At 44.2% G+C, this 14,508-nt stretch overlaps 1 protein-coding gene across 4 annotated transcripts in view; it reads left to right on the top strand.

Moving 5' to 3' along the window:
- Positions 1 to 14,508, top strand: part of Ankrd44 (ankyrin repeat domain 44) — a 300,807-nt gene that overhangs the window by 261,338 nt on the left and 24,961 nt on the right. For all 4 annotated transcript variants that reach the window (NM_001191807.4, XM_017596351.3, XM_039083293.2 and 1 more), the window contains 2 exon segments: positions 5,833 to 5,904; positions 13,785 to 13,986. In NM_001191807.4, the coding sequence (NP_001178736.3) occupies positions 5,833 to 5,904; positions 13,785 to 13,986 (274 nt within the window).

Genomic DNA, 14,508 nt, shown 5'->3' with positions numbered 1-14,508 from the left:
CACTGAGTTCAGTGAGATGGTTGTACTTGACGAGCGGCTGGTCAGCTTACCACTGAAGTTCATAGTTATCATAGTTCAAGTCATTGTTATCACAAATGCACTTTGGGAAAGAGGGTTGCATCTGCTCTCTTTACTTCTAAGACATCAAGATGCTCGTTGAGTGAGCCTTCTAGTCCTGCGGGAATGCCTCTACTCCCACTCAGCACCTCATCTTTACCTGTCAGTGGGACCTAGGGGTGGCTGCAATACCAAATCTGGGTTTCTGTACCCCAAAAGAGTCTTGGCAAACTGATGTTGGTTGGGCAAAGCAAAAGAAGGAATAAGCTGACTCAAGCCATTTTATCTTTTATGTAGAAACTTTATAATTGATTGCTCAGTTGAAAAAAGAATGAACTTCAGAATTTTAGAGGTGGCAAGAGCTAATGATGAAGTAGTCTATAAGAAGGTTTTATTAAGGCAATCCTCAGGATGAGTACAAATTTTATCGTGTCCATAAAAGCCTTTGGTGTCATATTGGGGATGTACATACATATTGGATTTATGACATTCGGTCTGGGTGTAGTTCATTATGAATGCATGGACTGTGTGAATTTTGATAAGCATGTTAATTGGAAGTATACGTAAGGGAACGTTAAACTGGTATCCTTTATATCAGACATGTAAAGTCGTATCCCCCGATGTGTAATACAAGATCTCTGTGCTCACTCCTTTCTGCAGCACTGCTGCTTTTGCATGTGGTTTCACCTACACTAGTTTGCAGAAGCCATTCCACTCCTGGTTTTACTAAGTAGTCTGAGGTCGATCTCTGGAGAGCAACGTTATTCTCCAAACATATCGAAAGCCACCACATCACGGACTGTGGTGCGAGCACTCTGACACTCTCTTGCCCCCACACGCCTCCGGGGAGGAGTTTATGCAGCATAAAGCATCTGAGGTGCATGGGGTCTCTGCCACATCCCCTGTAGTTGATATGTGTAGCACCGGATTGTCAATCGGGAAGGAAGTTGATTCAAATCAGAAGAGCTAGTTCTAGATGACTGGCAAGTTGTTTTTCTTCCTATCAGTTCCACGCTGTTTTCTTAACAAAGGAAGAGCCTCTAATCTAAAGGAAGGGAGAACGTAGAGGACCAGGTCCCAGTTAATGTCCCCATGGAATAAGACAAATACGTATTGCTCTTTAGAAAGCAGTCACACAGGTTAAAAGACATTGTGATGTTAGAGAAAAGGGTTCATGCACTTAAAATACATTTCACTCTGTTTCTTGCCCCTGATCCCAGACTTCCGTGAAATACCAAGAGGTTTCAGCTGTCTGTTCATCCAAAGGCACTGTGGTACAGGCTGGAGAAGTAGGTGTGAGTTAGACCTGGGTGCCGTCTCCTCATCTGTCACTTACTGTGCCCACATGAGGATGCGACTTTAGGAGACTACTTTAGGCTTGATTGAGGTGACCGAGTAAGGTTCATGAAGTTCTTGGTTTAGAGTATTTGCTTAGTGGCTTGGCTGTCACCAGTGAGCCTTTTGTCATCATTTGTCACTGTCAGTATCTTCATGATCATTGTCCCATTGCTCTGTCATCACCTCCGTGTCCTGTCGATTCTTCACCTATACTGTCAACATCTGTCCACTTTCAAACCCTCATACAGCAGTGTTCTTGGTGTTAGAGCCCAAATCCCTGTGCTTTCTCTCACCACACAATCTTCCCAAATAACCTCATATACAAAGAAGCTTTAAACAAGATCTTTACTCTGAGCTACATGCTTTTATGTTCAGCTGATCATGAAACCAGTGGTTCTCAACTTGTGGGTCGTAACCCCTTTGGGGGTTGAATAATTCACAGGAGTTGCCTAAGAGCATTAGATAACAGATATTCACATTACAGTCCGTAACAGCAGCAAAATTACAGTTATAAAGTAGCAACAAACGTAATTTTATGGTTGCCGGTGACCACAACATGAGGGACTGTATTAAAGGTCATGCATTAGGAAGGGTGAGAAGCACTGCATTAAATTAAACATATCCCACTGAATAACATAGCTGCTCTTCAAACCCTAGTTTGCTGCACAGGTCTCTCCTGTGATCTTGCTTATTATTCTTTCTTTTGTTACCAGCTCTTCTATCACCAAAGCTGGTAAACTGTGATGTCATCCCTGATTGTAATCATCCCTCTCTCTCTCAGATGTTCAACCAATGGAACAAGTATATTCTACATTCTAGATCCTAAGTGCTGTGTGAGTAGAGTCTATGTTAAGAGCTGTAATCTCAGTACCTAGCATAATCCTCAACAAATAATTATTGAATAGATTCTGGTCATGAAGGAACAAATGAGACTTCTGCTTCCTTTTGCTTCTGTTGCTTTTTCCTTAATTTGAGAATATTGGTTATTTCAAACTTAATTCATGATCTAGAGATCCCAGAGTGGAGATATCATAACTGGCCCCCATGTCTAGGGTTGAACCCCTTACCCCCATCACCACTACACTTTTTGTTCACCCTGTATCCAGAATGGCTTTTTTTTTTATTGAAAAAGCCTCATAATCATGTCTTCCATGCCTACATTATTTTATTGACTGGAATAGCTGTCCTTATTTGAAGTCTAGGTTTAAAACTACTGTCCTAAAATATTCTGAAAATGACCTAGGAGCTAGCATGCCAACCTGAGTTTGAATATGCAGAACCTGTGTAAAAGTCAGACCCAGAAGCACATATCTATAATCTCAGGAGCAAGATGGGAGGTGGAGACTGGAGAATCCCCATCAGCTCCCAAGCCAGCCGGGCACATGCAGCAAAGCATCAGATAGAGCCTGTCTCAGACAAGAGGGAAGGAGTGACCTGACACTTGAGGTTGTTGTCTGGCCTCCAAATGCACGGCATGCTCCCTGTTCTCCTGTGTGCTTTCTGCTGCTTGAGCATTCTTTCTTTCTCAGCCTGGACAGCTCCCACTGTTCAGGCCTCAGGCTGCATTTTATTGTCTCTGACTGGGGTTTTATTCACTTCTTTGAGCTCCTAAGGTCTTTGCCCTTGTCCCATCCCAGCTCTCGCCCTCCTGCTTTATCTGCTAAGTGCTCTGGGTTTCCTGATAGCCTCCGAGTTCTATCAGGTCAGCAACCACATCTGCCCACTGCACAGACTGAATTCTGGTGCTTCCTCCCACAAACATTTGCTGACTGAGTGAAATCAGGCCTCACGTGTTGGTAGAGTGATGTGTGGGAGAATATTATTCCAAGATGAACATCACGGGAACATACCTAATCTGTGTGTTTGAGACCTGTTGTCTTCCTGCTCTGCTCATTGTGCTTGTAAAGGGGAGAGGGGAATGGTTCTCTGTTCCTTTGGTTACAGGTTCATTCTGGGACAGGATTTGGAGTTAGTACACACTGTCAATTCCAGGAAGTCTTGTAGGTGATAATGTTGCAAAACAAAGTGCAGATGATTACTGGCTCCGTCAGGCAGCAAAGACTCCTTTTATTTCAGCCATGTAAGAGAGAAGGGTTTTAAATCAGTGCCTTTGAAGTTAAAATTAAATTCGTTTTCATTGTTTTAGTATATCCTGAGTTTAAAGTCTAGATTCTATTCTCATATTAATGAGGAAGAAGCATGAAATATCTCATACTTCCAATGTAGTGACTTCCAATGTATTATCTGTAAGTTTAAAATTGTGTGGTTTTTTTTTTTTTTTTTTGGTTCTTTTTTTTTTTTCGGAGCTGGGGACCGAACCCAGGGCCTTGCGCTTCCTAGGTAAGCGCTCTACCACTGAGCTAAATCCCCAGCCCCAAAATTGTGTGTTTTGAGCTGGTAATCTCTACACTTGTTAGTTAATCTACCAAAGTCTCTTAATGATAACATTCTGTCCCATATGTATCAACTCCGGAAAGGTTTTCTGCACCCAACTGAAGATCCGAGGACGTCATTCTTTTGGTTACATGGAAATTTAAGAATATGTTTTGAAATAGGAATCATTTCAGTCATTTTGCTGATTATAGTATGATCTAGTTTGCTTCTGTGATAAAACACTGACCAAAGCCAATTTGGAAGAAGGGTTTATGTCACCTTACACATTACATACATTCTGCTCGGGTCATGGCATCTGGATCCTTTTGTCTCTGTCTCTCTGTATATGTGTCTGCCTGTCTGCCACCCCCCCACCCCCCACACACACTGTGTACCCTGTAGATCAATTCAGGGCCTGTGTGTGCTAAGCAAATAGTCTTCTACCAGGCTGTATCCCAGTATTCTTTTTTGCCTGTTTTAAGACAGTGTCACTAACTCGCCCAGACTGGTCTCAAACTCATGCTATAGCCCAGCCTGCAAAACCAAAAGTCTTCCTTATCTGACTTTCTTTAGTCAAAGCTGGTTGACTCTGTGTCTCCAAGTTATCCATCTAACTGTTTCTGTCTGTCTCTGTTGTTTCCTGCTGGCCTAGGCCCTTGCTTTTTCCTTCTGAACTGCTGCTTCAGGTCCTAAGTGCAGATGTCACCCCCATCGTTGCCACTTGGGTCCATACGGTTATAGCATGCCATTTCTCTGCTCAAAGCACATTAGTCAGTTTCCACCATACCTTGGATCAAAGGCAAAATCTCAACCACAACCCATAGGATCTTTCTAGCATCCCACCCCATCCCTGTTCCCTCCTCTGTATTCTCACCCCTCCCCCTACATTACTCCAGCCTTCTTGAGGATCTTGGGGATCATGGTGTTGCTGATCCTTCAACTTGGAATGCCCAGATATCCACGAGGTTCTCTCTCTCCTTTCTCCAGAGTAGGCTTGGCCATCACCTGCTCCTCGAGGCCTGCTCTGGTCACTCTGGTTGCAGTATGATTCCTCTCAAGCCCTTTAGACCCCATCTCTGCACCATGTTCATAGCACCTTGTAGTACATAACGAACTCTGCAACTCTTTCACTGTGCATCTTCCTCCATGAGAAGGTTGGCTTCTACTATTGGCTCTTCAGTCCATTGCACAATATCCAGGTACACAGTAATCGTTCACTAAATGTTTGTGACATGAATGCACTCTATACACATGCCTTGTGGTATACACATCTAATTATTTATTAGGGATTCATTCCGAGGATGAAAAGTATGCACAAATAGCAAAAAGGGTTTTACCCATGTGTCCTTCCAGCAGTTGTCCACGAGCATGCAGTTGGCCTCTAACTCTCCCAGAACCACGAGGTCTCAGTTCTTCTAGTCCTCTCAGTCAACACATCACTGACTCCATGTATCTCCCTGGCTCTTCTCCCAATACTCTCTCATTACAGTATGATCTTTGTAGAGCCTGAAGACTGCATGTCACCTCTGCGTGGCCGTCCGTCACCACGGGGCCAAGTTAACCCTCAGGCTCAGAATCTACCACCCTGTTCTATTTTCATCGTGTCCCTTGAGATGTGCCCATGTTTTAGGTTCGTCTTTGTGTTTTATTTCTGTTTCTAATCTGTGTCATTTCAATCAGGAGACTCACCTGTCTTTTCTGACATTATTTCGAATAAATGTGTATGTGATAATGGAGTGAACATTAGCTGTCCTTTCCCACGCTTAGGAGTTTTCTCAGTGCAGTGGATGTACTGTACATTCGTTTTCTGGATTGGCAAAGCTGAGCATCCTTTAAAGAATGAACTTTTTTTCTTTAAAGTAGCTAATACATGACAAGTTGATCTGGAAACTTAAATGCTTGGCTTACCTATCAGTTTGAGGTGGGCGATTCTTGATCTCTGACCTTGGTTTGCTGATACTCTATATGATGTCTTAATGTTTGAAGCCTTCTTTCTCATTTATGCCTGTGCTCGTATCCAGAAACCACAATTCCTTAGTGACTCTTGCTTTTAATTTTCCACAGCTTTTGGAAAGAACCAACACTGGTTTTGAAGAATCAGACGGCGGTGCTCTCAAGAGTCCACTCCACTTAGCGGTGAGTGAATGGCTGAGGGCAGGTTCCTCTGTTTGTCTCATAAAGAGCAAATTCCCAAAACCTACCATGCTCTTAAGATATCACCCGGAAAGGCAGTGGTCAGTGGTAATGACAGCAACAGACGGTTGGAAGCATGGGCTTCCAAGAGACACAATCTCACCTGCTAGGTCTGCCTTCCCAGCTGATGACCTTACAAACAGTTACCTACCTTGTCCTCAGTGTCCTCATCTATACAATGGGAGCAAATAAAAATAGGAAACTTGCATAGTCATTACCACATAGAATGTAATAAATGATCGCCTTAAGCCCTAATCCTTTTATATGAAGGAAACATCTCAGCTAGAGAGATTTGATTATAGAGTAATAAGTAAACGTTAAGCCCATCACATTTTCAAATGTCACAGCTAAAACCTATGTGGGTTTTAAATACAACTGTGTGAGAGTAGAAGGTTCTGATCTACAATAGCAGCTGTGTGGTTCTTCCTGGATTTGCCACTGGGCCTCAGAGGAGGGCTCTGGCTCCAGTTGTCACACTGGAGAGAGCTGGGGAGACTGTTACAGTTCTCATTAGCAAAGCCTCCTCTCCGCCTCCCAGTAATCAAAGGGGAGAGCTCTGACACTCTGAACTCCTCAATGGGGCGGGGGAGTTATCACTCCCAAAGCTCTGCTTCAAATGGTATCTGCAACCTTAGCAATTAGCAGCTGGTTGAAAGAGCCCTGCTGACTGGCAGTGACACCCAGCCACAGCCAGCTCTCCTGCCCACCAAGCTGCTGAAGGTTGAACAGGCAGTCATGGTCTGGTGGGGCAGGCGGAGGCAGTAATTAGATGTATCTTTGGTGAGCACAATGGAACAGGATTCAAGGAAGATGGGAAGGAGCCTGGTCTACACTGAATTGGTAAAGTTGACCTACATGAGGCCCAAACACTTCTTCAGTGTTCTGGTGAGCCTTTAGAGAGGAATGTTTCATGAACAGGTGGGAATTCCTGCAAGGTGAGAGAAGACAAGGCCGTTACACAAGGGAGTGTCCAGGGCCAGTCACACTATGCAGAGCCGGCCTCCCACTGCCTGTCTCCACACGTACTTGCTAGCACACCTGCTGAAGCCCGCTTACAGCCTCTGACACACTCACCAAAGCATCCGCTATACACATAAACAAGTACACAGGCACACAGGCATTTCAAATGCTGTGAAATGAGCCATCCATCTTAGTTCAAGGAGGTAGACTTAGGCGGAGGAGGAGGGTGGACAGTGAGAGGGCAAAGCGTCATAGTAGTTGATTCAAAGAGCAGAGCAGGCTGCTCTTTAGAATCCCTGTGCAGCTGTCAGCTGTGCCCGAGCAAAGCTCCCCAGAGCTCGGTATGCACAGATGTAGCTAGTCCCCGCTGCCCTGAGCGAGGCCACGTGGGGGTATTTTAAGCAGAATCCTCATGCCCTTTGGACATGGGGCTGATTGCGTTGCTACTGAGAAGAGAGTTTCTAGGCGTCCAAAAATTTTATCATCTTTTCCAAAAATTATTTGCTCTGTGCTTAGCATGGCCAGGTATACTCCTGAGCTCTCTGAGTCTCCACTCACGTAGAAAGGGTGGTGGCATCGTGGCAAAGACTGGGCCTTGGTAGGGCTGCAGCTGGCAGGGGCCTTAGAAGACAGAGTTCATTCTTCTCATCAGCAACTCATCTGAACATGGTGATTTCCACTGCACATTACAGGAAGCGAATTAGTTAGTTAACCTTTGAGTTGGTTAGTTTGTTAGCTGTGAGATGCTGTCCATATACCTACGGTCTTGTGCCTCAGTTTCCCCATCCATCAGAAGAAAGGAGCAGTACCTCATCGAGGGCCATCGAGGGAACAGCATGAGCTAATCCGGGTAAAGCAACTAGAAGAGTGCCTGACGGCATATGTGTGCCAACAGCCAGCTTCACCCGTATTGTATTAACACAAGTCTTCTCCATGTGACACACACACTGACTGTGACAATGCCAAGCACTCTCCAGGAGGAGATATTACAGGGAAGGGACTTAGCCTCTGTCCTTTTGAGATTCCCATGTTGGAGAGATCTGAGGCAAGCAGTAGCATGACAGATGGCAATAAATGTTACAAGAGACAATGGACGGGATGCATGTGATGGGATAGTAAGGTGCAGGCAGAGTGCTATTTTACAGAGCACAGAATGTCACGTTTGCACAGCGTGACTGAGAGCTAGTCACGTTGCTGCTCTCTTCCTGAGAGAGGAAGGTTCTGGGCAAAGGTAAAACTCTTGAGGAAGAGAAGACTCAGCGTGTCCACAGAACAGCAATGTAACTACCACAGAGTAATAAGGGCGAGTGGGAGAAGCAAGGAGCGGGGAGAACAGCTGCCCCAACATCTCACAGGGGCTGCTGGTCCTCAGTAAGAACTCTGACTTTTACTCTGTGCAAAGTAGAAAGCACTTGTTTGGATTTAAGGAGATAAAGGAGATGTGACTTGTCTCAAAGATCACTAACTTACAAAAGAACAGAAGCCAAAGCCAGAAATGAGAGTGACCTGTCCAGAACGATCGTAAACAACCTGTTTTATTTTTCCCTCTACATCAGCAGCTCTCAACCTGTGGGTCTTGACCTCTTTGGGGTCTCATATCAAGCATTCTGCACATCAGATATTTACATTAGGAATCATAACAGTAGAAAAATTAGTTATAAAGTAATAATGAAATAATTTTATGGTTGGGGGAAACCACAGTGTAAGGAACTGTTTTAAAGCATTAGGAGGGCTGAGAACCAATCACCGGTTTACATGCTAACACTTAAAATTATTTTCTTGAAGTCATATATAGATGCGCTCATCGCCGTCCCCAGGGTTGGCGGGAGCATGTTGTTCCTGGATGGAAGCGTTCTAGTTGGGGAAAGAGAACCAGATGCGCCTAAACCTTGATCCCTAAAGAGACCTGACCTGCCTTGAAGCTACTATTTCCTGCCTGAATGATTTGAGTCTCCAGGGTTATCAGCTCATAGAATTCCACATTCATTTCATCCACTTGAAAGAATTAAATTAAGAAATGAGGTTAGGCAAATGGGAAGCTCCAGCTGTTGCTCTTTCCAGATGGACCTGTGGCGTCCCTGAAAAGGGTTAGGCTCCCAAATTCCTTCTCCTCGTTTGCCCTCAGCTTCCACCTTAAAAGGCTTATGCGAATTAATCGTGATTAATACATTTAAGTTGCCTAATGAGATAGTTCTTGAAATCATTTAAATTAATAATTTAAATATTTTTAAAGTTTGGTGCTCCCAATGACATCTCAGCATAGTGAAACTTACCCCCACCCAAGGGGTATTTGCAATGGTTACCTGCTGGCAAAGAGAAAACCATTCTCTCCAATGGAGTCCCACCAGGTACTCCGAGCCGCACTCCTGGACCGGCCCCCTGCCCAGGAGTAGATGGCCAGTACAAATCGAATGCCGACGGTTGTTGTCGTTGCTGGTTTTTGTTCGGTGGGCTTTGTTGTTGTTGTTTTGGCTTTTTATTTATTTATTTTTTTTATCTTACTGGATTTTTGTTTGTCTTTATTTTCATTTTTTAATTTTATTTTTGAGAGAAAACAAGAAAATGAAGTTGGGTGGGTAGGGAGGTTGGGAAAGTCTGGAGGAGTTAGGGTCGTGGAGAAACATGCTCAAAAATGCTCTGTATGAATAAAATATAAGGGTAAAAAGGAGCCACAAGCAACAGGAAGGGTCTTCCTTCAGGTAAATCTGGCTTTTGAATCATTCTGAGCACTTTCACGTGCCCGAATTTGAAAAGCTGCACTAGTGATCAGGGCTGCAACCATTGTATTTTACGCTAAGCCACTTTAACTTGAAAACAGGAGTGGGTTGTTTTAAGTGTGAGGATTAAAGGGGACCGTGGAGAGGGCAAGTGCCTTCGTCACAGCTATCCTCCTGGGAATGCGTCCTGCTTCCTGCCTGGTGTCTCTCCTGTCCCCTGTGTGTCTGACCCTCACTGTGCTGGCCACTGTCCTGTGTATGTCTGCATACATTGTAAGTTTTCCTAGGCTAAGTGAAGTGAACAGAAATTTAAAAGTTTACTATTCACGTCACAGTGGCAGGGCCAGCGTTTGACAATAGTATGTAGACCCTGTGCTATCTGCTGGCACACCTTCCTTCAGCACGGAGTCATGATTTCTCAGTAAGCCGAACCAGTAACTACCGGTTATCAGGACAGTGGAAAGCGGGAGGCCAAGGTTTGGAAAGTCAGTTCTCAAAAGAGCACCAGATTCACGTAGGGAATGAATTCTAACAGTCTGATTCCTGTGTGGATGCTCCTGTTACTCCGGTTCTTAGCCTAACATCAAAGGCTTCTGAGTTGACCTAGACTTGGTACAGGATATATGGGAAACATTGACTATTTTCTCTTCTTTGTTGATATTTGGAATTCCCCATGAAACCAAGCCAAGACATGCATCTTCTTGCCATAGCACATGTCCATATTCTCTCTCCAGAGTGTTCCTGGGTCAGCCTGCCTTACTTGAGACCCACTTCTTCCACCCAAGGCGGTACACCCACAGCATAACTAGGTAGCTCTGCCTCTCTGGGTCCTCATCCGTAAGTTGAGAATGTCAAGCGCATCTAAGCCTGCAGACTGGAGTGAGCTCACCACAAGCAGCCAGCTAGTGATTCCTTCAGAGTTTAGATCACAATACAGACTTCCTGTCCTGGGCAGTTACAGCTCTTTGTATACAGGAATTGTTTTCCTGTCCCTAAAGAGGCAGTGTATAGTAAAGGCACAGTGGTCTAGAAATGTGTCCCCAGAGTATCCTTTCTTCCTCCATCGTTCAAGATACTTCACGTTTCCACAGAGCTTTCTGCAGAAGAAATCTAGGTTATTATCCAGCATTTGTTGTTCAGCCCTATTCTGTTACAGGCAAACACTAAAACGTTTAGCCTTCAAGTCAACCAAGTGGAATTACTGAGGGAAAGTGTGTGCGTATCAGACTGCAGATTCTGAGTTCAGATCCTGATTCTGTTATGACCAAAGAACTTTTTAACCTCTGGAAACAAATGTTTGCAGTAGATGTGGTGACCTATATCGACAATCCCATACACAAGAGGTTAGAGCAGGAAGACTAAGGGTTTGAAGCCAGCCTAGGCTGCATAGCAAGATCCTGCTTCCCCTATGCCCCCAAAGATATTTATAGGTCATAAACGAGGTGTGGAAGCGCTTGGCATGGTGCCTAGCACATAGAAATGAATAGTTGCTATTATCAAAAGCTCATTGACAATACATCATTGGTATTTTGTGGCAATAAGTGCCTTGAAGTCGATGGAGTGAGTGGGCTGAAGAGTATATGTGCTGGGATGCTTCCCTGGCAAGGTGCTGTCTGCATAGAGCTACCAGGACAGTCACAGGGCTGTCTAGATGAAGCCCTTTCCAGACAAGGAACAGAAAGCACAGTCGCAACAGCCAGAGGAAAAAAATTCAGGTGCTTAACCATAGAGGGCAATATGGCCACCCCAGAACCCGGATGTGCTCAGGCTGCATGCAGGGGAAGGCCAGAGCTGAGCGCTGGATTGGCCTTGGCAGGTTTTGGATTTTGCTGCTGTCAAGAGAAGTAGCTTTAAGCTGAGTTTGCAGCAAACAGCGGAGTGGTGTCCAGTTTGATTGAGGAAAGGTTTCACCTGTTAATGGTGTCCCTGACAGATCACCAAGGGACAGACATGGGTTCCTTTTGCTAGAGCTCTGGCGAAGCAGTATGGGGAGAATGTGCAGTGGAAGACTTAGATGTGTGTATCTCTGAGACACACAGGAGATGGAACAGTGTCCTGTGAGTGGCCTGGAGGGCTGCTACTGATCACACAGCACCTTCATGGACTTGAACAGAAATGTGTGTTCTCTGGCAGTTCCCATGTGAATGTGCTGTGTGAGTTAACAGAGACACACGTTCCTCTGGCCAGGCAGAGGAACACTCAGAACAAGGCAAGGCATAGAGGGGCTCTTTGTCAGAATCCCCTTGTACTACTGTCCCAGATACTTGTTCAAGGCTGCAATCAAGGCTTAAGGGTTAGAGAAATAGAGGCGGTGTGAGGGTTGTGGTCTGAGAATGAAGTTGGCCTTCGCAGATGGGAAAGCTGAAGGCAAAAGAAGTTTGGGGAAGGAAAGCCAGGATTTGCTGTGTAGTGCAGGTACCAAACAGGGATGGACCTCTACACTTAGAAGTAAAGGGAGAAGTTGAGACAAGGATATAAATGGAGGATTCATTGTCATATGATTTATATTACGTGTTACATGGAGGATACAGCTAATATGTACAAATTATCCTAATCATTGAAAACATTTATTTTTAACTCATCCATACTCTTAATTCTTATAATTCATTTAACCTTACTTTTTGTTATTGTTGTTAACTGTGCTCTGGGCAATTTAGTAAAATAATTTAAAATATACATATAGCTTAATACCCCTTAGGTCTAGAAGTAACCAGTTATTGGTTTCTTTGGTATCCCTCTGAATTTTTCCTCTTACTGTAGAAGTACACACAAATATAAATACACATGCATACATTTTCTTTTTATATAAATGAGGCCATGCTAAATATATTGCCCGCAATTTAGTTTCTGAAAATCCTTTTTTGAACACTTACTACTCTCCACAAAAGTCATAGCAACTTTTACATCCACCAGAGTATCTAGGATTGCTTCCCTGCCCCTGCCCCCAGTTTTAATGATATGGGGGTGTGGCCAAACTCTTCATCTATTGTCCAGGGTATAAAATAGCATTACAAACATTTTACATAGCGTTTTTCGATGTCTGTTGGCATTTTACATTTCTATTTTTCTCTGTGAGCTGCATTTTTGGGTCTTTTGCACACTTTCCTAGTTTTCAAAACTATATCCAAAAGTTCATGTTAAGAAAATTATCCTTCATGTTCAGTCTTTTCATGGTGCCTTGAGGAACAGCACAGAGAAAGAATGCTAATGGCTAAAGAGCAGTCTTTGACATCTGAAGCCACCTGGAGCAGATGTCCTACTTCTCTCCACCCCTTTCCCCCTGGATAATCTTACCTCTTTCTCTCTCTCATTTTCAAGATCCTTTGCTCATGCACTGTGGGTGTGGGACTAATATTTTTTTCCCTTGCAGACTAAATTAAAAATCTCAGACTGTCTACCTTGTTTTTAATACTACACAGCCTAGGCTCCCATAAGGCATCTGAACTTGGCCCTGGCCCATGTCCTGTATTTCCCTAACTGGTTCAGTGGCTTCACTATGCTCGACGGAGGAAATAATGGAGAGGGAACAGCATCCACTGCATATCAGATCTTGTGCACAGCCACTGCAATTATCTCTTCTCATCTTTGTGGCAGCCCCAGGAGGCAGCTTTTATTGCTGCCTCCTGGATACAGAACTCTAAGTACAATTAAGAAAGTCACCTACACTCCCATGGTTAGTCACATGATAGGCTGTGAGGGAAGATTTGCGTGGGTAGATTGAATTAAGAGTCCCCAATGTTTCCAGTAATTTTTTCCCCTGGCTTTATTAACAGAAAAGATTCCTGAACATCTTGTAGTGTCCATTGATTTGTTTAGGACTCTCCTGAGAGATGAGTATGTAATTCGTACAGCCATTCGTCTAAATAAGATTGTTAGGTTGTAAATCTAATAAACATATACTGATGGATGTTATGCCTTTGAGCAAATTAGTTGACAAGGGGGAAAAACACAAAGGCATTTACTTGCAACCAGAGGTTCATGAACTAGCGTTTCAGCCTAACTTCAGTTTGCCAGTTTCAAATTCCATCCCAAGTGTTGATCCAATGGGCTCTTTGGAGTCTGAGACCCAGGAGGCTCAGCCTCTCAGGTGGGTTGTTGTGGGATTTGAAGCAAGCAAGGGTTCGATTGTGGCTTTCTTCCTTGCAGGCCTACAATGGGCACCACCAAGCCTTGGAGGTCCTTCTCCAGTCCCTAGTGGACCTGGACATCAGGGATGAGAAAGGCCGGACGGCCCTGTACCTAGCTGCTTTCAAGGGACACACAGAATGTGTGGAAGCACTTGTTAACCAGGGCGCATCCATCTTCGTGAAAGACAATGTCACCAAAAGAACTCCACTTCATGCCTCGGGTAGGTCTTGTTGATTCCTGAGTTTTGTAACTCATGTACAGAGTCGAATAAAAGGATAAAATGTGCTGAGGTGACTTCATAGGTAAAGGTTCTTGCCACCAGGCCTGATGACTTGAGTTCAGTTCCTGAGACCCACATGGCCAGAGGAAAACACTGACTTCTGCAACTTGTCCTCTGACATCCAAATGCATATGGTACATGCCACCCTGATAGATAGATAGATAGATAGATAGATAGATAGATAGATAGATAGAAGATAGATAATCTGATTTTTTAAAAGCTATAGCTGGAGCTCAGTGGGAGAGCATGTTTCTAGCAAGCATGGCACCCTAGGTTCATCCCTCCACCCCACCCTTTGCTGAAAAAGGACAAGAGCATTTTTTCCATCCCTATTTTTAACTTCCTAATTTTGCATCTACACCTAATTTTGCATGTATACCCAAACACTTCCAAAATGGTTTTGATATGATTTTTCCTTAGACATAATTAATGCTCTCTGGTCGGCCTCTGGCCTTCCCCAAG

Source organism: Rattus norvegicus, chromosome 9, assembly GCF_036323735.1.
Source record: "Rattus norvegicus strain BN/NHsdMcwi chromosome 9, GRCr8, whole genome shotgun sequence".
Taxonomy (NCBI): domain Eukaryota; kingdom Metazoa; phylum Chordata; class Mammalia; order Rodentia; family Muridae; genus Rattus; species Rattus norvegicus.
Note: the sequence above shows the minus strand (reverse complement) of the source record. Positions and strands in the feature narration are given on the sequence as shown.